General features: G+C 43.8%; 1 protein-coding gene across 1 annotated transcript in view; it reads right to left on the bottom strand.

Annotated features, from left to right (window-relative positions):
- Positions 1-4,183: 4,183 nt before the first annotated feature.
- The window catches only part of LOC142768810 (uncharacterized), a 33,322-nt gene continuing 10,402 nt past the window's right edge, over positions 4,184-27,103 (bottom strand). Inside the window, exons 3-8 of the mRNA XM_075871056.1 lie at positions 25,328-25,377; positions 19,334-19,390; positions 14,707-14,730; positions 12,629-12,676; positions 10,269-10,311; positions 4,184-4,477 (exon numbers count right to left, since the gene is read on the bottom strand). Coding sequence (XP_075727171.1) covers positions 4,332-4,477; positions 10,269-10,311; positions 12,629-12,676; positions 14,707-14,730; positions 19,334-19,390; positions 25,328-25,377 — 368 coding nt within the window. The 3' untranslated portion in view covers positions 4,184-4,331. The remainder of the gene's footprint in view (positions 4,478-10,268; positions 10,312-12,628; positions 12,677-14,706; positions 14,731-19,333; positions 19,391-25,327; positions 25,378-27,103) is intronic.

Raw genomic sequence — 27,103 nt, 5'->3', positions numbered from 1 at the left:
TGTTAATAATGTTTAAGGCATCATTTAAACAAGTTTGGTCAGAGACAGTCTTGACGCGTGTAAACAAAAGACAATCGCCGGCAAACAATCGCACTTCAATGTTGGGATGTACACCACTTGCAATTTCATTAATGTACAGCAGAAACAAAATTGGGCCTAAAACCGACCCTTGCGGCACACCAGAAGGAATGGGCAAAAAAAGATGAATGTTCACCAGCTATTTCCACAAAATGTTGACGATTCGTCAGGTAAGCTTAAATCCACCTAATTATTTGTAAATTAACACCGTAACCATGTTATTTATTTAGAAGTTTCGCATGACATACCCTGTCGAAAGCCTTTGATAAATCTAATGAAATAACATCTATTTGTTCTTTCGAATTCATAGCTGCAGCAAACTGATGAATGGTTTCAAATAACTGTGTCACAGTTGAAAGGCGTCGGCGAAAACCATGTTGTTTGTTGTAAAAGAGGTTGTTATTTTCAAAGTACGCAACAAGATGTTTACCAATTATATGCTCTAAAAGTTTACACACTGTACATGTAATGGAAATGGGGCGATAGTTTTCAACCATCAGCTTGTCTCCAACTATGGGCACAGGCACAACCCTTGCTAGCAGCCAATCACTCGGTACAACACCAGTTTCCAATGAGGAGGCAAAAATTTTGACTAAAAATAATGCAACCCATTCGCAATAGCGCTTTAAAAACTCGTTCGGTATTTTATCAGGCCCTGAAGACTTCTTGACATCTAATTTTAAAAGCAATTCAATTATACCTTCTTTAGAGATAACAATGTCATCTTCACAATGGCTACCATGTTCTTGACTTATCGAGGCCATGTCCGTCGGGCTAGTATATGTACTGTTAAAGAAATTGTTAAAAGCTTCAGCAACTGAAACTGGATCACTGAAAATGTTTCCATTTAAAAGTACACTGGTTGTAGCCGGCTTTGACCCAACCAAGTATCTCCAGAACTTCTGAGGTGAATTTTTCAAATAATCAGCCAACGTTGTTGAAACAAAATGCTTCTTAGCAGTTTTTAACTCCTTCCGCACGTCGGTACTAAGCGTAGCGATGGCAACGGGGTTTCTCGGTCTTTTTTGTCGTGCCCGGCGCAGTCGTCGTTTCAAATGAATTATATGTCGATTAACCCACGGTTTTGTTTTTTGTAAGCATTTCTTTCTTTTCGGCACAAAACGAGATAAGCATTTACTCACAGTAAGTGTAAAGTATTCCCAAAGTTCATGAACGTTATTTCCTCTGGGCATCTTATCAAGAGCAGTTTCTAGTAGATCAAGAATGGATGTGTCATCAGCGCGTTTGAAATTGTAAACCTTCACGATCGGATTCTTTACTACGCCCTTATTCGCAATTTGAACCGTGGCCACGACAATCTTATGGTCAGAGATCCCTTCCTCAATTTCGACTGTGTAATGAAACGTTTCCTCTGACAAAAATACGAGGTCCAGCAAACTCTGGCACTGTCCTTGTATTCGCGTGGGGCTGTCAACTACCTGAATAATACTGTGTGTTGCCATAGTTTCCAATATGCATTCCGCGTGAGGCTTCTCTAAGGGCCCAGGAATGCGCGCCTCCCAATCTATTCCAGCCAAGTTGAAATCCACAACCATAATTATCCGGCTTTTGGTACTAGTTAGGGCTGTTAAGTGATCATCTATTTTTTGAATGAGTTCGACCGGGCTTCCCGGGGGTCTATAAGTACCGCCAATATTACAGCTATTTTGTCAAGAAATATCTTGCACCAAACACTTTCGTGGTCATCTAAAAGGGATAACTGCTCATACTTGATAAACCTTTAATCAGCAATGCCACACCACCCCCTCTCGTTGCCCTATCTTTACGGATTACGCTGTATGAACTCGGAAATACTTCGTCATTCGTAATGTCTTCGTTTAAACATGTCTCAGTTATGGCAATTAAATGTGGATCATGCTGTAACGATACGCACTCCAATTCTTCAAGCTTGTTTACGACACTTCGGGCGTTTATGTTTAGTAGCTTAATTCCATTGCTCGCCTGCTGTCAGTCCCGATCCCGCGAAGCAAATCCATTATTACTGCGAATTCTGGCCCGAGCATTCGACTGCTTGTCCCACGTGTACATTGTACCATTATTATCGAGCTTCTCGTGAACAAGCTTGACTTTCGCTCCCTCTTTCTTGTCTTTTTGGGCTGATTGCCAATGTAATCTCCTTTTTCAAGAGTTTCCTGTGAGTAATCATGGGATATACTGATCTCTGATCCTTTCAATTTTTTACACTGGTTGAATATCGCAATTTTTTCGTTGTAGTCATATAGCCTGATGATAATAGGTCTGTCTTTATCGGCCTTTTTTCGCCCAAGTCTATGGATTCGCTCTACGGACGACACAGTGACACCAAGACGTTTAGTTAATACGCTTTTTAGCACCTTATCCTGTATATCTTCTCGCGTTTCGTTCTCAGCTTCCGGAATACCGAATACAATCAAATTGTTCTGTTGCTGATGTTGCTACTTGCTACTTGCTAATTGTTCAATGCTGATGTTCATACTCGTCGACCTATAGAATCCTTTCGAAAGTCTTTAAATTGGTTTCTGAAACTGCAAAAAGCACGAAACAATACACGCGAGGGAGTAGCGCGCATCTAATTGCTATTGTACATGAGACAAGTGTAAAAAATTGTTCTGTTGAAAATTTTTGATGCACTGAAATTTAAAAAAGATACTTCTTACGGCTACGTGCTCTTCGCGTTCGTGTCACGACATACCGCGCAAGAGTACCCGAATTTGTCTAGTTGTGCGACATCAAATAGCTATTATTAATAATGGGGAAATAATTTCGTGAAAGGAGCATGGTAGTACCAGCTACTACTTTCTTTTTCTTAAAACTTCTAAAGTTACTAGCTATAGTTAGTAACGGCTACGGTAGTAACAGTTACTAAAGCTGTTATTATTAGCAAAGGTAGTACCTGTTGCTACCCTCGCTACCAGGGTTGTAACATAAAGTACAAAACATTAATACCCCATAGTTAGCAAGTACTACTATCCTTCTTTAAGAGTTTAGAGCAAAGTTCTATAAGTGAATAGCCCTATACCAAGGGCACACCATATAACAGAAAAGAGCCAATTTATTCTTTTTTAAAGTTTTGGGTTGCCACGTACAAGACTATATTTAGGGAGTCATCTGAACTCTCCTTAATGATCAGTATAGGTTCTTCCGGGAGTCGTGTGACCCACAAAAAAGTTCACATGCCTCTGCAAAGACAGTCATACGCGCGTGGCAAGTCATAACTTTCAGAAGAGCAACAAGACTCTTCTTTTTTTTCTAAAGTGTACAACTCATTCAAATTAAAATGATTGAATTACTATTTATCATTATTTAAATATTTGTGAATAATTCATAATTGATTGACTGATTGTTTGATATGTGGCGTTTGACGTCCCAACACCACCAAACTATTACGAGAGGTGCCTGGTCAAGGGTTCTTAAAATTTCTATTACCTGGGGTTCTTCAACGTGCACCAAGATCTTAGCACACCGGCCTACAGCATTTTTGCCTCCATAGAAAACGCAACCGCTGCAGTCAGAAAAAGCAGCCGAGTTCTTTAGCCTCTAAACCACCGCGGTGAGACATTGCCTTCTGTTTACCCTGCCGAGTTCAATATGGTGGATACCATAGACTGCAACAGATTTGCTCTTTTTTATGCATTAAATGCTTATACTCATGCGCACATCCTCCCGCTCACAGCCCTTCATTCTAGTGAGAAGGGCTGATGACCCGAAATATTTGCGTTCGATCCCGTCGCGGCGGTTGGATTCGGTGGAAATGAGGCACTAGAGACCCATAAACTCCAATTTCGATGCACGTTGGACAACTTGAAATGCTCGAAGTATTCGAAGCGCTTCACTACGGCGTGCTTTATAAGTACAGCGTGGTCTTGGCACTCAAAACCCCCGGATATATTCCAAATAGGTTAAATGCTTTGAAAAAAGAAACACTCCATCAATCACCATCGTGAAATGGTACAAAAACTTCACGTACTGCTTTTCTTCACCGCGTATCTCAATTTTCCCAACGAATAAATTGAGTTAAGTAAATGCACACAAATTAACGCATATATACTCAGCCTTTTTTGTACTCTCCAGTCCCCTGATACAACTCTACTGTAAAATGCCTGTCTTTGGACAACATCAATCATATATTTCAGACGTTGCTTTCCAGTTGGAACGAACCTCATACGGAGCAAGTAAAACCCGCTCTGACTGACGATCACTGAATGACGCCCCATGCTGTGAGGTGGGCTGGGGGCTCCAGAATACCACGCATATCAAGGAGCACTGTTTGCTCTAAGCTTCTGAAACCATTCGCCTTGAATGGTTCGCCAGCCCATCGGCGCGTCTGACTCTTCGTGGTGAAAGATGCCGTTCCGAAGCGTGGTGTACAAGTCGGACTCGTCATAGCTGTCATCGTGTGCTGTGGAGAAACGGAGAAGAAAAGGAAGCAAGGACCCGAGCTGTTAGATACCAAAACGAGTAAATGGCATTATGAAAACTTGGTGGCGCAAACAAATGAGACAAAGGACACAGACTGTCATGTATTCTAAGTTGTCAAAATCAATCTCTTCCAACTAGCCCATCCCTTCTGTTGTTACTGGCAACGTACAGTATTGTGTAATAGAGTTCTTAAGCCCGCCAATGCGAGCGCGATATTCCTTGAACACTAGTTCTGGCTCTAAGTGCAAAGCAAGTAGCAGAGGCACACTGCCATTCAGCTACAGCTGCTTTACGGCAAAATGAGATCACTTTTCGGGTCACGTGCAGTTGTTGTCTGCTGCCGCTGCTAGGGTCCATTACCACATCACGCGAAATTAGAAAAAAAACCCTTGAACTAATTGCACAGTGGGGCTTGAACCCGGGTCCGCTGTGTGCCAGACCAGTATTCTACTACTGAGTTACGCTGGTGTTTGTAGCCATTTGTCAAACTTGCCTTAGGCAGGCATGACCTAGCACCAATGACGATAGTTATAGCGCGAGAACAAAACGACGACACAGAGACAAGAAGGACACGGTGTTCTTGTCTCTGTGTCGTCGTTTTGTTCTCGCGCTATAACTATCGTCATGCCATACCAACTAGCACAACCTGCCACACTTCCAGCACCAATGGCGCAGTGGGGCTCAAACTCTGGTGCGCTGGGTGCCAGCCCAGTAATCTACCACTCAGCTACACCAGTGCTTGTGTCTTGCTGCCAAACTTACCTTAGCAAGCTCATGTCGGGAAAGCAATCGCGTAAATACGACTTATGAAGCGTTTTACGACAGCGAAAGAATAACGAGTCGTCGAACAATGCAAATAGCGAAACGAGTGGGCTGTCCATTGCTCCAAACAATCACAAAAGCTAGTTATTCTTCCTCTATTAACTGTGGTGCATACCCACTTCAGCCATAATTACTTTTCGTCGCGTCAGCCACTGCATGGTCAATGGGCACAAAATTCCTTGTAAGTGTTTAGCGGATAACACGCTTCTCAGAATAATGATGAAAAATAGCATAGCGATTGCCGCCCTACTACCCAAAAAGTCAGTAATAATGCCCTAGTGGCTACCAAGCAAGTGTTCTTGAAGTAGTTACCCAATGAGTGTTTTTAAAAGGCTCTTTTTTCATGTGGTGCGAGAAACTCTGCGACAGTGTAAATTTTGCTCGGGCCAGGTCGAACACCTTCGTGGCTGACCACGTGGCCTCAGAAGCAATGTTCACTAAAACCAAAATGGCACTTCTCTGGTTTTAAAGTCTGGCCAGCCGAACGTAATGCATGTAGAACTGCGAATAAACGACTTAGGTGTTCCTAGAATGTAGCGGAGAAGGCAATAACATTGTCTAGATAGACCAAGCATGTCTGCCACGTCATTCCTGATAGCACAATGTCTATTATACGTTGAAAAGTGGCTGGCACTGAGCATAATCCGAATGGAAGCCTTTTGAATTCGTAAAGACCATCGGGCGTCACGAAGGCAGTTTTCTCATGGTCTCCCTCGTCGACCTCTATTTGCCAATAGCCACTTCGCAGGTATATCGATGAGAAGTAGCGTGCATGCCACAGCCGATCAAGAGCGTCATCTATGCGTGGCAGTGGGTAGACGTCTTTCTTTGTTACTTGGTTTAACATACGGTAATCTATACAGAAACGCATGCTGCCGTCTTTCTTTTTAGCCAGTATCACGGGGGATGCCCAGAGACTTTTGGAAGGCTGTATTACATCATCTTGGAGGATCTTCTCAACTTGCTTTTGGATCTCCTCGCGTTCTTTCGGCGCCACACGATATGGGTTTTGCCGGATGGATCTCGTATTTTCTTCAACAATGATTCGGTGCCGGGTCAGTGGTGTTTGCTTGGCCTTCGACGTGTACGAAAAACAGTTTCGGAACTGGTGTATCAGACCTATATAGTAGACGCTGTTTATCCGAGGGTGACAGGGTAGAGCAAAAGTCGACAGACAAAGGTGTCGAGGCTGAGACGGTCGCGTCGTCGGGTTGCGAAGTGAAGCAATCTCTGGCTTAGTCCACATCGTCGCAGTAGGCAATTGCGGTTCCCTTCTTGATGTGACGGCGCTCGGTGCTGAAGTTAGTGAGGAGCACTTCTGCCCAAACGTCAGTTAGTGCCAGAACGCCTCTCGCTATGGAAACATTTTGCGTAAGCAATAGCGTGACTATTCGCTCTGCTATCACTTCGTTACGGTACGGCCGTTCACATAACACCGACACAAGGCCGCCAGATCTCGTTGTTCTTCAGTTGCGGCGACGGCGTAAGAATGGGTAGAAAAGGTGACGATACGTTCTGGAATGATGATGACAGCAACATACTCTCGCAGAAAATCCTTACCCAAAATCAGCTCTTTACAACAGTCCGGTAAAATGACGAAAGTGGCAACGAAGCTCGAATCACCGATTACTAGCCGATCGGTGCATTTACTGGTTGGCGTAATTAGCTGTCCACCAGCACTCGTTAAGCTCGGCCCACTCCCCGGCGTCTTGACCTTCTTAATGTGGTCGGCGAGCTCTTGTCGCACATTAGAGAAGTCACCACCAGAGTCAACCAGTGCTGTTACGTAGTGTCCGTCTATATTAACGTTAAGGTCGGCACGTACAAATTTATCGGCGTTAGTACTTGTGGTTGTCGTCATCTTCGTCATCACCGTCGTCATGTCATCTTTGTATAGAGGCTAGGGGTCTTTTTTTGCAGCTCGGCGATGCGCAACCTTGCCCCCGGAGGTCACGGCAGTTAGTTTCCCTGACACGGGCTTGGGGAGCTGTTTCTGACGGCGTCAGCGTAATTTTAATGATTCGGAGAAGTGTGACCTCGTGCAGGTGAGGAATACCTCCAGCGACGACGTGGTGAAGAAGCTTGGTTGGTCGGCAGGTGATCAGCATCATGGTCATGAGCGTCTTCAAAATAAAATGAAGCGGGACAAGAAGAGTTTCGCAACCGGGCTTCTCGATTACCGCAGTAGCGCGAGATGTGGCCTGGTTCGCCACAGTGGAAACAAAGGGGTTGACGGTCGGCAGCGCCACAAGTCGGTACGGCGTACTGGCAGTCGCCGCACAGGTTCTCGCTGCCACCAAAGCAAGGTAACGGACCATTGCTGAAACTGTGATTCTTCTGGGGCAGGCAGATAACTGCGGACGGCATCATCATAGTTCACCGGACGTGGTTTAGGTGGTGTCGCCGGTGATGGAAAGGCTTGCCGTAGTTCGTGATGCATGATTTCCGCAAGAGAAGCAACTGAATGCTCGGTAAACGGAAGCCAGGGGTCCGCAGCTCTTCCCCAATGATTTGCCTAATCATTTGCCGAAGAGAATTTTTTAAAGGGCCACGTGTTGACCGGAAGCACCAACGGGCGTTTTGTCGGGCAGGCGGTCAAAATGGCGGCATCGTTACCGGAGCGCCCACTCGATGACAGTTGCCTCTTTGATACATTCATCCACTGTTGTTGGCAGATTTCGAACAAGGCCGGCAAAAAGCAGATCCTCAACTCCCCGCATCTGGTGACGAACTTTCCTTGCCTCGGGCATGTCAGGGTCAGCACGGCGAAATAGACGGGCGATATCCTGGTGACGCTTTCGTTCGGCTTTTGCATGCGGGCTTCAATCATCTGTTGTGTGAGATCCCGTCTGTCCGCACTCAAGAACGTCTCGAGAAGCTTTGGGTGGAAATTGTGCCAGATTTGGAAAGTAGGCTCCCTGTTCTCGTACCATGTGCGAGCGCTATCTTCCAGTGCGAAGTAGGCACGTCCAAGTTTATCTTGTGCGCTACAGCGATTTACGACAGTGGTCCACTCGAACTGGTCGAACGGGCCTCGACATCCTTATACGCTTCTCCACGGAAGACTTCCGGAACACGAGAAGGCCCAAACTATACCTGGAAAGGAAAAGTCATCTGGGCAGGAGGAAGATTCGAAGACGTTGAAGGGGCCGCCATGTTGGTAAGAGGAGACAGTCAAGAGTTCCGGACTTAGGCCTAGTAGGCGCCGGCTGAATCGGTGTACTGGAGTCGTAGCAAGATGTTGAAGCTCCAGCGTAGGTGTACGGTCTCGAACAACGCTTTCCTGCATCAGGTTGCAGTCCCCAGCACCCCCACCAGTGTCGCCACGTGAAGACAGAGGTCGTATTTGAAGAAGCTGAGAAAACCGTAGCCGGTCAACCCTTTTATTTTCCTGCGCGCCAGAGAGTTCCTCGCCTTTCTTGTTGTTGCTTTCTGCATGAAAGCATGCACATGCGCGTACTGTTTTGTTTTGTTTCCCTGGGATGATGGCTCATACCTACTCAGGGGGATTGGCAAAGAAAGTGTAGTGAAGTTTTTCTGGGATCATTTTAACTATGTGTAATGAATGGGTATTATAATAAGACTAATGTAAAAAACAACAAAAGATAGCAAACGAAAAAAATCAAGTTGAGCAATTTTGAGATTTGAGGTGTTATGATTACCACTCAGCTGCGTTTACTTCACTCTGCCCTGGGGAGTAATAAATAATAATTTTTTGATTGAAGATCACAAAGGTATACGCTTGGTTGCGTGAATATAATCGCAAACGGCATTGAAAGCATCCCTGTGGCAATGTCCCAAAAATGAGGCACCAAAGCTTAGCGCCGTTTGCGCCGTCAATTTAACGCCTATTTTCAGAAATGGCATAACTAGCAACCTTTTTCGAAGTATATCGTAGCGGCAACAATACAAAAAATAATGATCTAGTGATTCCATTTCTCCGCAGAATGCGCAGAGAGGTGATGTTGTCTGACCAGCTCTTTGTAGATACAGGTTTAGTGGGGGGGGGGGGGGGGGGGTACACGACATCTAAATTTAGTAATTAACACTTCGAGCTTTCTGGACTGGCTCCAGTGGGGTTGCCATGAAAACATGCGGTGGTTATATTCTGTCTATGTAGTTACTTTTTCTATCGTATCAGTGGAGATTGCTGATTTCCGATATCTTATTGCCGTGATATATTCAACATATGGGAGTATGAACAAAACTGGCCCATCAAGTGCGGCTCGTGCTGAGGAATCAGCCAATTCATTTAATCTTATTCCACAGTGTCCCGGAATCCATAGTAACCTCAGGAGTTTCAACTGCGGGGGTATTAATGTTTTCAATGTTCTTAGAATTCGAGAGTTCTCTGAAGCTGTCAAAGCAGCACAAACTGAAAGAGAATCCGCACTGTCACCTTCGTCTTTCTTGCAGGATGCACGTGACAGTATGAGAAGCTGCGTCTTGTGAGGGGTCCTTCCCCCGAACTGTGGGTAACATTGGCACTGAGTGGTATATTTCTACTTCACACTAAGGAGTGTACACACTCTACAATGGCTTCTAAAAGCCCTTTCTCCCCTTATATATGTTAAATATTTTCACGAAAAGAAAAGCATGAACAGCTTTGATAAACTATTTATTGTTTTAAATGAGGAGGTAATGAATAAAACTTGCTAGGGCAAGCAACTACCTTGCTCGAACCGAAGGAAGGCACCTGGCATTTCTTGGAGATTGAAAAATACCTTGATATTGCGGCATTTCATTGACATATTCTATAAAATAATATTTTTCAACTGAATATACAAGCTAGCAGCCGGTGCTTCTCAGTGAGTAACAGGGTAAATCTCTGTCTGAATAGACCCGTTACTCTATTTCGGCACAATAAACCACACACCTAATAACCCGATAGGACCTACACTTCCTCTCAGTTTGCCACGCAATCAAAAAACGAAGCTTCACATACTCACAGTCAAGCTTCTTTGGCCGGTCCTTGTGCTTGTTTCTCATAGCCTGCAAAAACAAAACACTTAAAGGCATTGAACACTTAGCTTCCTTCAGTTCAAATACAAATATCGGACGATTGTTTTTACATGCAACAATCAACCGAAGACATAAATACACATAGTATCTATGGCAGCCTGATACTCTGAATAAAAGTTATGAAATAAACAAGAAATACAGCAGGCCCCACCGCGGTAGTCTAGTGGCTGAGGTACTCGGCTGCTGACCCACAGGTCGCGGGATCAAAACCCGGCTGCGGTGGCTGCATTTCCGATGGAGGCGGAAATGTTGTAGGCCCGTGTGCTCAGATTTTGGTGCACGTTAAAGAACCCCAGGTGGTCGACATTTCCGGAGCCCTCCAATACGGCGTCTCTTATAATCATATGGTGGTTTTGGGACGTTATACCCCACATATCAATCAAGAAATACAGCAGAAGAATCTCAAACTTATTGCTTCAGGGAGGGAGATACCATTCATTGGCCGCCGCAATTAATGCGGCACGGTGACGGTGCACTTACAGCAAGTTGTTGCCTCTATACTCGTTGATTTAATTGATTCATGATTTGTGGGGTTTAACGTCTTAAAAGCACTACATGATTATGAGAGACGCCGTAGTGGAGGGCTCCGGAAATTTAGACCACCTGGGGTTTTTCAACGTGCACCCGAATCTGCGCACACGGGCCTACAACACTTCCGCCTCCATCGGAAATGCAGTCACTGCAGCCGGGATTCGAACCCGTGCCCTGTGGGTCAGCAGACGAGTACCTTAGGCCTCTATACTCGTATCCTCTGCTCCACAGTGCCAGTGCTACCTTTCTGCTCCTAATTGTAAGTGCACTCATTACTTTGTTGGCATATATATATATATATATATATATATATATATACATATAGTCTAGTAGATCCTCCGTGAGCGGTCACAACGTGGTTTATTTCGACGTTTCGGCCTAGAGTCTGGCCTTCATCAGGAATATAATCCTGATGGCCTTCATCAGCCTTCATATAATCCTCTGGCCTTCATCAGAATCCTGATGAAGGCCAGACTCTAGGCCGAAACGTCGAAATAAACCACGTTGTGACCGCTCACGGAGGATCTACTAGACTATATATACATACATATATATATATATATATATATATATATATATATATATATATATATATATATACATATATATATATATATATATATATATATATATATATATATATATATATATATATATATATATATATATATATATATATATATATATATATGTTTGTGTGTGCTAAAAGAAATAGTCCTGTTAAGCATGATGTGGTACTGTTTCAGTCATGATGTGTCTCGACAGGACGCTACCAGAGGCTTTGCGAATAATCGAAAGCTCTGGATAACAAATCGTGAAGTGTTTTCTTCAATGATATTTTACCGAATTAGAAAATCAATTAGCAAATACTGAATATATTTTGAATATTCAGCGCTGACGGGAAAACGCGAATGAAGTACACATCTGAGGCGCGACGGATTATTTTCACTACATTTCACAACATGTTAGCAAGTTGCGTGAAGCCTCGGCTTTTAAGGGACAAATAATGCTATATTGATTGTCACATAAACGCGTTCTTGCTAAAACTGCAATTTCGTAAATTTGCTATCATCATCATCATTACATTTGCCATATAACACACTGGCGAAGTTTTGCAAAGAGAACAGGGTCAAGGACAGCGCCCGTCCACGTTCACTTCCTTTGCTGTGTTTCATCTGCGCAGGACCTGGCTTAACCAATAAAACAATGATATTTACCTGAAATTGTTGCTAAGACTCATTGTGCGGAAGCTCGTTTGTTGTTTTTATCAAACATTCAGCTGCATGCACGGCGTTCGGATTAACGCTGCCAACTCTCATCAATCACTTTTATTCAAATGCCGGTGACAAAGTGCCACGATGAATGCTGCAGTAACTGCTGTTTTTCAATGCAGAGTTACAAAATATCTCAAATGATCTAGCCACCAATTTGTACAATCTTACCTCAACTCACATATTTGTAGCAGCCTTTATCGCTTAAATTCATGGTATTCTTTCTTTGTCAATATCTGCCAAATATATTTCTAATAAAATGTTATGTTTTTCAGAGCTCATTTGAATATGGTTATACGAAAATATTATAACAGTATTCAGTTCCTATTAAATGGCGTTCTGCAATTCTCTGTTCGCTCTCTTTTAGCTTATATATTAATAAATATTGTAACAACAACTTGTCGGATAACACGAAATAATAGCAAACACACCGAATAATATGAAGCCCACAAGGTAGATCACTGTGTAGATAAACATGTACTCACTTGTTTACACTTACTGACGAGTTGTTCGAGGTGTTTATGGATGCATCTCTATAGACAAAAACAGAGACGGTTATTGCCAAACGTGACTCTCGCGCATAACTGTCGGCGTCAGTATTACTACCTTGTCAATGAGAAGCAATGAAATAAACTCTTCATGTGAATGCACGAGCTCTTTCAACAAATTTTCTGAATGAAAACACGAGGGTTACGTGGTAGTCACCGAAATATATAGATGCGAGAGTCACGACCTCATTTTGAGGTATGTCGGAAAGATGGACTCAAAAAGAATTTCGACAACCTGGGTTCATGACCAGCACTTAGATGGTTGTTCCTGAGGGCCTACATCGGGGTTCTTGAGTTTGCGTCCATTTGATTGCGGCTGCTATAAATGAGAATGAAACATAAGCTAGATACATTACGTCATAGGGTACGTCAGTGTGATCACTTTCGTACATGTGGGCCTTCAACAAAGTACAGTCATAATTTCATAAAAGTTCATCCCAAGTCCTCCAAGGAGACTTCTTGTATAATCATGAATTAGCATGTCATATGCAGTTGTCTCTCACACTCCTTGTTATAAAAGCGCTGGTGGGAAAATGCATTTATTTAAGGCTTTTTTTTGGTTTTAACCTGAATAAACCTCTTACTCCCTGTCCTCAATGTAACACCATTGTGAAATGTGTTGCTTGCCGTGCAGTTAACAATGAAAAATTGTCGTAAACTTCTTAACCATCAACCTCATGCTTGAAAATGGGGAAGAAAGCAAACAGAGACAGAGAAGGCAGTGATGTTAACCAGAAAAACTTCCATTTGGCCGCCATACACGGGGTTAGAAAATGGGAACAAAAACATGAGAAAAAAAAGGAGGAACATAAGGGAGATGGAGGAAGTGAATTCACTGCTGCGTGTAGAATGCCACTGTAAGTAAGAGGCGTTCACTCAAGCTTGTCGTTCACAAAACGTTCTTTAATAGGTTTTCGGGCTGTCGAGAAATGTGAAAGGTGCCACAAAGGGTGCTTCACAGACAGTGGCCGATCATCCAGTCACTGCGATCCACTGCCACCTACTTGTCTCTCCAGGGCAAAACGAAAACAGTGGCACAGCAGGCCTTCGATGTTTTTGTCTCTGCCTCAAACATAGCATGCCGCACTGTAAGTAATTCTAATTAACAAGCTATGTGATTGCTTGAAAGCAGCTCCCAAGCAAAGGTGATATAGAAGCGAGGCTTTGCATCGATGAAAGCTGGATAGTCGTCACAGTTGCCGTGAAGTATTAACCTGTCTTCATCCTCGGTTTTAATTTTTAAACTATTTTACTTTGCAATTCATGAATTTGCATCGACGAGTGTATCTTTGGTTCCTATTTTTGAAGCGCGACGTTACATTGCTTATGACTAAACTGAATGATTATGTCGTGCGCAATCATTTCTATGAGAGCACCACAATTTACAACCTTTCTAAACTTGAAAAAAAAAATTTTATCTAGAAGTTGTACCTTAGTAAAACAATGGCACGTTTGATATTTCTGCAATCTTTCAGGTCAACTGACCAATCTATTCCTAAGAAGAATACTTGTGTTATACACGATGTATCGGTACGTCTTTCGACATTTACGTTTCATTATCAAGGGACCGGAAATATAGATCGTATGCCACAGCAGCTATGTCGAATTCAGGCTGCTTCATGTTCTCCCACCTTGCAATTTGGCTGACGTTAATGTAGCTTCACTGCACTTGTAGATTCCATGGCAACACTCTATCACTACCGCAATGTGCTATTTCTATCTCCTTGGCGAGAATGCTAAGTCGCTTTAAATCATGGTTCACGCATGTTTAATCAGCGTGTGCAGTAACCAAGTAATTGTCTACTTGATACGCTTGCTACAAATCGACGTTGCTGAAGAAACGCGGCACACAATTAACTTTGATTACTGCTGTGGGTAAATATGTTCACTGCAGTCATGACCAGCAACAAAATCCCAACGAGTGAAACAAAAGCCATCATACTAGTGGAAAAGCACAAAAATTGTCTATCTATGAATTCACCTATTATTCCTAGATTAAGAAGAATGCTACTTACGCCGGTACGGGTGAGTTTTTCTGCCTGTAGAAATTGAAAAAAAGTTGTATTTAACAAGTATGCTAATTTAACTTCGTAAAAAATTATTTGTCAGGCCTATTCACTAAGTTCAAATCATGAAACTGCTTCGATTTTGAAATGTCATCATGATCGTTGTTGTAGACAAGACTGTGTCCGTTTTTCTGGCATTGCTAACAACTTCCTAAAAAGTGTAATGACAGTTCTTTTAAAATGTAGTCTTTATTTGTCATTATTGGGTAAAGTGTAGCTCGTACATAAACGAAACGCTGACACACCAATAACCTATTGTTATACTAATAGTTGATAAATGCCCATGCGTCGGGGGCAATGCATGAAAACATGACTTATCAAACATCCTCAATTCAGATGGCCGATACAACGTCAGGATAAGTATCATTAGTAAACGTTGTACTTCATACCTGAGATTCCCGAACAAACTCAGACGCTGCATGGAAAATATAGAAGAGAATACCATTTGAATTCACTCGTAAGTAACAGCATATGTGGGGTATGACTTACAAGGAAAATATAAATACGAGAGACCCCACAGTGCAGGGATCTGGAAATTTTGATCACCTCGTGTTCTTTAACGTGTCCTAATATCGCACAGTACGTGGGCGTCTGCTATTTCTCCTCCATTAAAATGCGAACACTGATAAGTACTGTAACACTCTGACGCCAGATGTAAATGAATACGGTAGATTAGTTTCTGTGAAGTGATTTAGCCGAGTGAATTTTATCTTTATTTGTTAGATGAGGTTTACATCTGAAAGCAAAGTAAGAGTTCCATGCCGAATTTTCGCTTTTTGTTTTTCACCCACAAATGCTGTTTGGGAATGCTCAGCGCAGATCACGTGCCGCATTGTTCTTGAGGCTTCCCGATTAAGATAATTTTGTTATTAGAGAGTTTTAGTACTGCGTACGCTGCGTACGTGGCGGCGTTGCGTACGTAAGGACGCCACGTTCTGCGTAGTGCGCATGCGCAGACCGCAACGCGCACGTATCGCGTTACGTACGCAGCCGCTATGTACGCACGCATTAGATGCGTGCGTGCGTACGTATGAGGTGATCGCGCCGCTCTCGAACAAGTTCGCGACAGCGCGAGACTTCGTTTTGCAAAATGGCGGCATCGAAAGCAAGCACCGACTGGCTCTGTGGCTTAAAATATGGCCATAATCTGGCTATAACACTTGCACTGGCTCACATTGGCTGTCAATGACTCGTGCTTCTATTTTGATCTACCAGATGGCGCAACACGGTTCACGCTCGTTACGTATGCGGGTACTACGGCGTACTAAAAGCCGATCAGTGGCAAGCGACGCCACGTAACGCAAGGCGCTTGCGTGATGCGTACGTAGCACCATTCCGCAATACTAAAACTCTCTATTATCACGCGCGGGACGTGAATGACACATTTTATTCGAGAGCTCTCGTAAGTGCCAGCATTAAAGCTTGGATAGGAGGTCCCCCTGACGGTATTTACCTTGAGACCTCCTTCTGTAGCACTTACGAACCATGTCATTTCTATTTGATGACAATATTTCAACAAACCTTCAAACTTTCACAACCTTCAACCTTCAATGTTGCTTACATGAACGACACGAGCCGGTACTTGGTAATCGAGTGATGATTAGCGCACACGACAATTTGCGTGGCACCGGGAAAATTTAAAGTGGTTTCGACGAAAAGGTGCTCAATAGGGAGGGTTGTAATAGGTCATTTCGTCAAGAACACCAGAGAACTTCAAACATTGTGGAAACGAGGAGAAAAAAATGGCAGCATATCCACGGGGTGAATGATGAAGAGTGGGACAAACCATCAGTCCGTTCATTAGTTCCTGCTTCCGTCCGTCTATGCATCCGTCTGTGTGACCATCCACCCGTCCGTGCGTGTGTCTGCTCGTGCGTCCGTGCGTCCGTCCTTGCGTTCGTCCATGCATCTGCCTTTATGTCCGTACATACGTCCATCCGTCCGTGTAGCCATCCGTGCGTCCATCCATGCATCTGTCTGTGTGTCCGGTCGTCCATCTAGTTAACACTCCAAGTACCACCATCTCGCATCTTTTCATCATATATTCCGCATATGGAAGCACCGCCATCCAGCGGACATTTCAAGGACTAAACGAGAGGTGGCACACGCACACTTACTTACGGCTTGCGCTTCTTGTCTACTTCCCATCTTTAACCACCTCGAGTTCATGGCATATACTACTTCACTGCATTCATGGCACTGCGGCCCAATGCTCGCTAAACCTTTCTAAAACCAAGGATGTTACGCCCAGCGAGTACAACGTAGCAACCACTTCTCGTCAGATAGTGCTCAATGCACATGCCAACCGCTGCTAATGGGGAATGAGAAACAGGAGAATTCGGCTTTTAGTTTACGCACACGGTGCGAATTCTTTATTGTTCAACAACGCAAAGGAGAAATCTCCCACCGGCACAACCTTGCAGGTCAAGCGTGAGACATGTTACGTACAACGACGAGGGACGAACAGGTGCCACTTTAAGGACCTTCGCCCCTAAAATCGCAAGAGGTGTGCTATCAACTGAACGTTTCTTAAAACAACTTTTGGTCGATGGTCAGTCGTCAATGCGGATATGCACTCAAGTACCACTTTTGGATGAGATCAACGCCCTTTATAACACGATTCTGTTTCAAGTAATCGAAAATTCGGCAGATTCTACCTACCATCGCATTCGATATCCTGCGACGCACGCCTATATAGCGTGATTACGGTGTAACCTTTTTGTCCTGCAAAGCATCAGGAATTGCCACTAAACTTAAGTGCAATGTTGTGCACACATAAATATATGTTGAACAGACGCATATTTCACGCAACCTGTTGTTTATAGTTGCGTAGCAATAATAAAAGCAACATGGACACTTCTAACACCAGAAAGAGTCAGTACAAGTGCGGCGCTTGTGCATGCGAGGGTAGTAGCCCTCGACAGTCACGTTGACATAACTATTTTAAATTTGCTATTTTAACGCTAACTGTATTAACGCGACGTTAACCTCACATTAGTGAATGGCGCTTAAGTATAATTCACACTAACCCGACGGGATGCCTGTGTCAGTGAAGTACGTATGAATTGTTTATAAAAGTGAATAGACTGCAATACAACCATAACTAATGTTTCACCAACATTACGTTTAGGGTTGTTTTGTAAAGAAGTTTCGAGACTTGGCGAAGGATCTGTCATTGAAAACATGGCTTCCAAGGGGCGCACTTAAGTTCAATTCCTCCTGAGACCATAATACCTATACGGGTCAAGGCTTATGATGTCCGCTTTTCGTCAAGCCACCACGCTGAAATTACTACTGTCAGATTTCGCCGTTCTTCGGTGGGTAAAACGAGCCAAGCTCCACTGACGCATACCTGAATATCATGGCCCGTGGTATAAGAGTATGTGCCACGAGTGTCTGGAGGAAGGGGTTTAACGTCATACGCGATGGGATTTTCATATAATTCTTGTCATGATGGGACAGTCATAAACGTCAAACGTTTTCATACTAGTTTCGAACAACCCCAAGTTTAGATGGCAATCATGAGAGCACCTAGACGTAGGAAGATAGATAGATAGCTAGATAGATAAATAAATAGATAAATAGATAGGTAGATAGGTAGATAAATAAATCACAAGCGTTTATTTTTTTGTCCTATGTATATCCGTCCTTCGTGCAGTGTAGCGATACCTATAATGATGGTGCTGTATTTCGTCTTAATGAACAGCTACAATAGGTTTCCTGATAACTCAAAACACTAACCACACGTGTTTTGGAAGTATTCGGGCACGTGGTAATAAATACGTCTGAGTAGCGATTAACTACTCTGCTCAAATGCTTCTTTTTCCAATAATGCTTCAGATCATTCTTAGCGCTTGCATTATGTTTTTTCTTCCTTTTGTCCAAACCTAAACTTATGCGCTTTACTTGACAAAATGTAACCAATGGGGTCAAGTCTGCTTTTGTCAAGACATGGCCAAAGAATGCATCCTTATTTTCGCTGTTCCCCCGGCAGATTGCACAAAGCCACCTAGAATCTGCAAGAAGCGCGTATACTTGTACCTAAAAAATGGGATGCTGAATATAGATGATTGTCTGGACTCGCGTGCACAGTAATCATAGCCGTCAACATCGCCCATAACTTGTAAAAAGACATTTTCGCTGGGAGACAATGTGAGCATGCTTAGTAAAGTACTACATCGCTTAAAAGCTAGGTGGAATAAGATGGTCAAATCACGTTCAAGCGAAATCATAATATTGCTTCAAGAAGTGCATGTGTTCCGGGTTCTGGCAAAAACTTTTTTTCAAATTATGACCTTCTGTTTTCAACTCTACTTGACTTAATATTACTATTCTTAGATAACGTTGTTTCCGCACCACCATTTACGCAAGAACCCATGAATTCCCAAGAATACGCTCCTTTTTAATTAAGGTTTGTTCGTGACATGGGAATGGATGCATGCCCATGTCACGCCAATACTGTGAGAGTACTTGATTCAGTAAGGCAACAAGCAGCTCATATGGTTGTAGTAAATTTGAAAAAAAAAGGTTTCACGGCATTACGCATTCATAGAAAGTAAGAAAAAGTTTCACTCACGTGGTTTTTCCCGTATTTGTCACTGACAACACCACATCCCCGGAAAAGCTTTAATGACTAGAAATGAAACATGGAACAAAAGATAAATGACAACGTACTTTGTGATGGCTATAACAATGAGCTTTTTTTTCTGACTAAGTCCTGGCTAGTGTCAAGGAAGCAGTAGAATACTGATTATTCCTAGATAAAATTGAAGATTCATTCTCATTTTGCAATCACAAACAGTGTGAGTACCCACTACGGTGGTGTAGTGGATAATGCACTAGGCTGCTGACCCGCAAATCGCGGCCTCTACTACCAGTCGTGACGGCCGCATTTTCCATTGAGGCAAAAATGCTTGAGGCCCGTGTGCATAGATTGAGGTGCACGTTAAAACAGCTCTGGGTGGTGAAAATTTCCGGAGCTCTCCACTGCGGCGTCCCTGATAACCATATGCTGGTTTTGGAAAGTTAAACCTCAACAGATATAACAAAGTGGGTCAGTAAATGCACTATATGCAGGCGCAACTGAAGTAGGTGAGTGAGGACCCAGGCCAGATGACTCAAGTGCAAAACCCTATGTTCCCCGCTACTGAAAAAAATGTTCCCGCTCATGTAGTCGTCATAAGCCGCATCGCCACCAAAAGTGAGGCTTATGACGTCATTGTGGAACATGTCCCCATTGGGTCTTACTTGTCTACCATTGTGAGCAATGTTAGTGAGATCTGGCTGACATGCGGCAGGTAGTCCCAATTCCAGATTCAACACTTTCTTGGATAGCGTAGTCGAAGAAAAAAAATTAAGGAGACTTTTTAAATTCCAAAGTGTGTTCGGCGAGAGCTTATGACCATTCGAATGACTTGGCACGTCTCACGTCTTTTATTGTGTGTGTGTGTGTGTGTGTGTGTGTGTGTGTGTGTGTGTGTGTGTGTGTGACAATCCCAGTGGAATCTGTAGAGACTACCCCACGGGGACTCACTGCTGTCTTTTTAGTTTTTTGCTTCTATGGCCTTGGTGACATATTAGGCCACCGCATGCGCATTCGCTGATTTTTCTAGTAGCGTTTGGTTTCCAGGCGATTTACATTCTCGAGGCGGTTCTCCGAAACGCTTGCCGTGGAATCATCGCCAGGTCGTCAACGAGCCATCAGATTCTATCGAATGCTGAAACAAGATGTTTAACGAAGTTGTCCCATCACAGAGACATACCTACATAAATGCGGAAACTCCCGTAGGGCCCTTCGGCCCTGCGACGGCGTTGCTTTCAGCGCCACTAGTGATTAGTTAGATGAGATAACGTCTTCAACATAAATAAACTAAGTAATTTTTTTTATTTCCAATGCTGGGATTTGAGCCCGTACCCTAATGCTCCGAAAGCGAGGGTCTTTACCGCTAGGCTACCCACCCATGCTTCCGCTAGAGTGTACTAGAACTTTTGAGTGGCGCGACCGAAACGCTTTCCCCTTGCTTTCTCTATCCCAAACTTGTGGCGAAAGTAGCGGCGGCGCTGCCATCGCCCAATCTTTCCACTTGGTTTACTCGGCTGGCTTGGCGGCATGGCCGGCATCTCGGTTTTAGTCGCGAAATGACGAAGAAGTAGCGTCTAAACGATTGTTACGCGCCAGGTTGCACAACTGGATATCCGCGTGTGCAACGAAGTCGGAAGTTATCACTTTTTAAGGCCCCGAAATACGAAGAACGACGACTTCTTTGGGAACGGAACCTCCATCGGCTTGACAAGCCGCTTGACGCCGATTTTGCTGTGTGCGAGTTACATTTCAAACCGCATTTTGTTGTGAGAGACTGCGTACATGTTATCATTGGTGTTCAAGTCCGAATTCCTAGGGGAACGCCGACACTTGCCCCTGATGCAGTCCCGACAATCTCGCCCAACCTGCCTGCATATTTGTCGCTCAAAACTCCGGCTCCGCAGACCCAAACAAAGCGGCGTCATCAGTGCGTGCCGGCTGAGAATGACAACAGAAAACGGCGACGCATTAGCACTCCTGCACAGCTCCTTGTGGATACCAACGGTGCAACTTCTGCAGAAGGCGACAAAGCTGACGAAGCAAGCTCTAGTCTCTCGTCTGACGCGGTTGTCACTCTCGTTGACCTTCGTGGTCTTGTCCTACCATCAAAGTCATGGGCGCTGCACGAGTTTCCTGGATTTGCCGGCGTGTCGTACGTAGCGTGCTCACTGAGTCCTAGCACTCGTGAACTTTTCATTCAACGAGACGTATACTTCACCTGTGCAGACAATGGAATCGTGCAATGTGAAGCGTTCGTGCAAGAGAAACTAATCAGCAAGCCCACTTTAGTAACTGTTCGAGAAGCCTCAGATGCTCTGCAGCTTGTTGTAAGCGTCCCACTCTGTTGTAAAGCAGCAGAAACTTCATTTTTGCCACCATCGAACCTTACCCACGGTCTACACGCGCAAATGAAGTCAAGATGAGAAATCTTCTACAGTGTCAAAAGCGCACAGGAGCACCTAAAATTGAGTAGGCTATAAATTGCTACAGTGGCGTAAAAAGGATGTCATTTTTTGTGCATATTTTCTTACACTCCTAATTTTTTGACGGTACATTAAGAATAAAAACAATTCTTGCTAGAAGATGCTTGTAAGTGAGAGAATGTGCAAATAATGACGCGAAATCTCAAAATAAATCTTCGATCTTGAATCTTTTTTTATTGAACCTGTGATGGTAAGTTTAGCAGCATTAGGTATCTCGGTGCATAATTCATCGATCTAAGCCAATTCATTATTGCACTTCAGTGTCCCTTCAAACGATCTTTCGACCATAACATCTTTTTTTTAAATGCATTTAGATAGACAACCTTAAATCTGTCATTCTGTTTGCTTTGCTTTAAGTTATCTTTTGTATCCTGGCTCTATATATTACGTTTTTTACAATTTACCTGATTGCAAATGTATTGTTTTATAAATATGTAAACCTTGCATTTTTATGTTATCAATTATAATTAACAATAGCTACGACTCTGCTTTGCAGTGTTGTTGTGTTTTTTAAACTCTCAAAATCTTCCACTACTATGTTTCACCTAAGACATTCTTTTGCAGTATTACGTATTTGCATTTCTGTGGTTCCTACAACAATGAATCTATTCCCATATTTTAAAACCAAAGGAATGTTTGGAAAAACTCTGCTGTTCTTCAAATATTATCAATAAAGCCTACTTTTTTGTCGTTTGTGCACGCAGCCACAAGCAATGAGCCTTTTATTTGAGTCCAGCTTTGGTGTTTTACGTGGAATGGACCAAGAGCTCTTCGTTTTGTGTGCACCATATTCCTTTTTTTGAGGGGGGAGGGGCGCTTCCGGTGTGTACCAGCCAGCTGGTTTCTCGTCTAAAATGTGTACACTTAAAAAAAAAACACGCTCGTTATATTGTACAATGTGCTATGCTGCTTCGGGCTGCAGTGCGGGCCTCAGCAACTTCAATAACAATAATGTCAAATAACCTTTATTTGCACGAAAAAGGGGAGGTATGTGAATAAGAAAAAAAGAGGGAGATCATCTTCACACTAGGCGCGACAGAGAGGTACCAACACGTACGCGGAACGCCTGCCAGCCATCCGCCCGGGAAGATTGGTCGACGCCAGCGCCACCGCATCATTCCACGCCGAAACGGCCGCTCCCAGGCAGCTGCTCGCGCCACTCAAAAGCTTCTAGTACACTCTACTTCCGCTAAGGGAATGCATGTACAGCACATCTAAACCACATGAATGTGTCTCTGTGCAAACCAAATGCAAAGACAACACTTTCCAGTAATACTTTACTGTTTTACGTTGTGGTGCATTAAATGTCCTCAGCGGGACATGATGTGAAGCGGATATAGAAAATTGCACAATTTAATAAAATTTCTTTTTTGCGAAAAATTGACGTCAAAGTTGGGCAATAATTGACCTCCTGAAGAGGCTATTACATGTCTTAAAAAGGGAGTAAAAGCGAAGTTGCGTACAGCCATCTATCGGTTGATTGGACCCTTTCTTTCTTCGCCGCGAATAGGCTCAGTGGCCAATCTTCGCATAGTATATTTCTCTATGATCACAAGATTGCTGAAACGTACGGACGAATGGTTGGTCGGGCGCCAACGCTGTGCTATCACCTAATTGTTGATAGGGTGTGTAAGAGGTAGAAACCATGGGTGTGGTGACGCAACTGTAGCTACACGCCACTGTGCCATCACGGGATATCTGAGTGTGAGGATGAGTGGCAACAGCTGTTACCAGTCCAGGACACAGGCAGAGGGACGGGCACTGTGAGTATGACCCATTGAATGTTTTGTCAACTGGAAAAGGTAATGTTTTTCCGCGAACTGGTGTTAAAGCCACCACGCGTTCGTTTCACGTTGAACATTCATACACTTACATATGAAGTTTCAGACTCTGGACATTTGACACGATCAACAGTTCGATATTGCAGCGCCTGTCGTAGGGCTTACGCACGGTGAGAAAGAGTGCTGTTTGCTCAATATGTTCTGAATCATCTTGATTTCATGACCAACACGCACAAGCTGCTGCGAAAACAGTGATCTTCACGTAGCTATAGGCTGGACACTGTCTTGCCTTGCGTGATTGATTCATATGTGGGGCTTAACGCCCCAAAACGCCGTAGTGGAGGGCTCCGGAAATGTCGACCACCTGGGGTTCTTTAACGTGCACCCGAATCTGAGCACACGGGCCTACAACATCTCCGCATCCATCGAAAATGCAGCTGCTGCAGCCGAGATTCGAACCCGCGACCTGCGGGTCAGTAGCCGGGTACCTTAGCCACAAGACCACCGCGGCGGGGCGTACTTTACGTCGACAACCTGATTAATATTCAATAGCTGCCATATCATGCAGTGAGCTACCGGTTCTTGTATGAGCACTGATTTGTTAGCAGGAACACCGTGCCCTTAAAGCATGTTCAAGCCGAGTGCGAATCCAGAAAGCGCAGAGGTAGATCCGGAATTGTATTCACACGATGGATCAAATCGTGACTCGAGCCGTCACATTGCGCTTTACGTCAACCTATGTCAGCCGTTCCTGTGTCTTCGCTTCTGCCCATGCGGAGCGATTAGTTACACGACGGAGCCCCAACCACAATTGAGATCTTCGGGGAGCGACGCCAAAATTTTCCCACATAGCGTCAATTATCCCGTATCTGTTGAATGCTGGCGAAAGCGGCACAACTGCGGCCGCTTGGTGCGGTCGCACCTAGACCAATTTTCTCCACGCGCAAAAGTTGTCCGTTTTGGCTGCAGCCAATCAGGGTCCTAGACGTGCGTGCGCAGTACTACGCAGTGCCGCAAGGTGGCGACATGTTCCGTTAATTAGTGAATTACTTTGCTCCCACACTGGAGCGTTCCGAAGGCAACGTGGTCGGTCTGGACAATCACGCACCTTTGCTGCCTCTTTGCTTCGAAAATCCGCGTGCATACTTGATTTCAATAATTACATGTGGGGTTTCAAGTCCCGAAAGCGGCATATACGTATGAGAGATGCAGTAGAGGAAGGCTCCGGAAATTTCTACTACCTGGGTTTCTTTAACGTGCACTCAATATTGCGTACCTACTTGCCGGCGCTGCGTTTGGTGCGAAGGTGCTTTTACAACTTCGCTTCCGACAGCAGTTTCGGGGTTCAAGCCTCTAGCCATGCGTCTGCATGTTCCTCTTGATACTGGTCACATAGCACATCCTCTTTACTTGAAACTCACTCTGAAAGAGCAGCGCAACAACCCGACCAAAGAAAGACAAAGAGACACGGAGCGCTCTTTGTCTCTCCGTCTTTCTTTCGTCGTGTCATTGCGTTGCCTTTTCAAAATGAGTACTTTGAACCAGCTATAGCCCTAACCAAAGTACTTCTCTTTAGGTGGACATGTCGCTGTCGTTTTAAGTTCTATCCGATCAGCCAAACAATTGTTACAGAAGATGGATTTTCTTCGTTATTTCTAAAGAATGAACCATGTATATGTGTACCTATATACCAGTTAACTTAGTAGAAATACGTAACTCCTTACCTTGTCGGCGCATCGCTCATTGTAAGTTTTCCATACACCCGGACAGAAATCTGAAAGAAAGTTTATGAACCTGTGTACAGAAAAACGACTGCGAAAAACTGTAACTTCGAAAAAACTCGGAGGTCACGAATCGCAACCGCTACATATATGGACGAAAAGAGTTTGTAAATGTGTCGAATTTCGACCCATTATAATACATGTCTACGGTACTGTGCCAAGGAGGTTCTATACTATGCCTTCTAGAGTGGAGGGTCACCCCGATAAGTGACGCTGGTCGCCGCCATATTAGAAAAGGAAAGACTGGGAAGCAGACGACAAAGTGCGCTTCGTAGCTCCGCCGTCGCAGTGGTCTTTGGAGACTCTAACAATCTTTTGTAAAGCAGTTAAAGATTTTACAAGGCAATGGTGGCTTCGTGCGTCACTTATGGCTGCACAAATAGCATCTAGAAGACGCCTGGGATCACTTTGCACGTGTAAGTATTCTCGCTTCGTTCGCTGACGATCGCCTGTTTTTTCGCGTATGCTCTAAAATTACAAACAATATAAAAAGTGCGCATGAATGTAATACATGCCAATTTATGTATGAAAAGAACCTTGAAGCTTTAAATGCTCGCTGACACAACGTTATTTATTGGTTTTAGATAAGTTTTATTGATTGATATGTGGGGTTTAACGTCCCAAAACCACAAATGATTATGAGAGACGCCGTAGTGGAGGGCTCCGGAAATTTAGACCACCTGGGGTTCTTTAACGTGCACCCAAATATGAGCACACGGGCCTAAAACATTAAATAAGTTTATAGATGAACCACTTGTGGTCTATGACTGCACGTATCAAACATTGGAGTGTGCAAGACGTCTAAATACCTTTTTGAATTCTAAGTTTTCTGGTGTTGTCTTACAAGGAAAAACTGACGGTGGGCATGCATTTTTTTGGCGAGAAAATATCAAATTCGGTGCATGTTTGTCGAGCAATGCGCAAACATAGAGAATATTCCATGCCGTGATTATCCGTGTTACAGGTTTCCGAAAGGCAGTGCGCTGCGTTCTGCCTGGGAACGTGCTCCTCGATGAAATTGTTGGAGAGCGAGAGCAATGTACGGACGGTTACCACCTCTGTTCCATTCGCTTCGAAAAGTGTTTCTTCCACAGAATGGGGCAGATAACTAGACTGCGGCCTGGCAGTGCACCTTCAATTTTTTCTGCTTTCCGAGCGCATCTGCAAAAACCTGTTGGTTTCTAACTCCTTGACGTAGCTTCAATAAAATGCAGTTATGAAAACAAACAATTGCGTTTAAAACAAGATGAAACACCTTTGAAATCCGTTCGAGCTTGCTGACGAAACCGAAACCAAACGTCGATAGACGACACTGCCAAAATGAGTGAGTGGCGTTATATTAAACTATGCAACTACCTCGGTTCTAGGCTATAAAGGCTGTGCTTGCCATGACAACACACGCCACCAACGGAAGTTGAAAAATTATATGCAGAACTAACGCCACAGCAGTCGTTGTTATAAATGGTTCATTTGGGGTACGTCTTCTGGAGTATGTATCTTGGAGCTTGTCGGTTGCACGCGACAATGGTGCTTCGGTTTTGGTTCCGCCTGTAAATTGGTTAGAATTCGATAACTCCAGAAAAAAATACTGGTGATGCCCAGTTTACTTATTTCCTCTATTTGCTACTTTTATAGGTTTAATTATTTCAACTTTCTTATATATTCTCTGGTATTCTGTCGACACACACACAAACACATATATGAAAGATGCGAGCAAAT

The sequence above is a fragment of the Rhipicephalus microplus genome, chromosome 1 (genome assembly GCF_043290135.1).
Source record: "Rhipicephalus microplus isolate Deutch F79 chromosome 1, USDA_Rmic, whole genome shotgun sequence".
In the NCBI taxonomy this organism is placed as follows: domain Eukaryota; kingdom Metazoa; phylum Arthropoda; class Arachnida; order Ixodida; family Ixodidae; genus Rhipicephalus; species Rhipicephalus microplus.
This window is presented reverse-complemented; position numbering and strand designations above follow the sequence as displayed.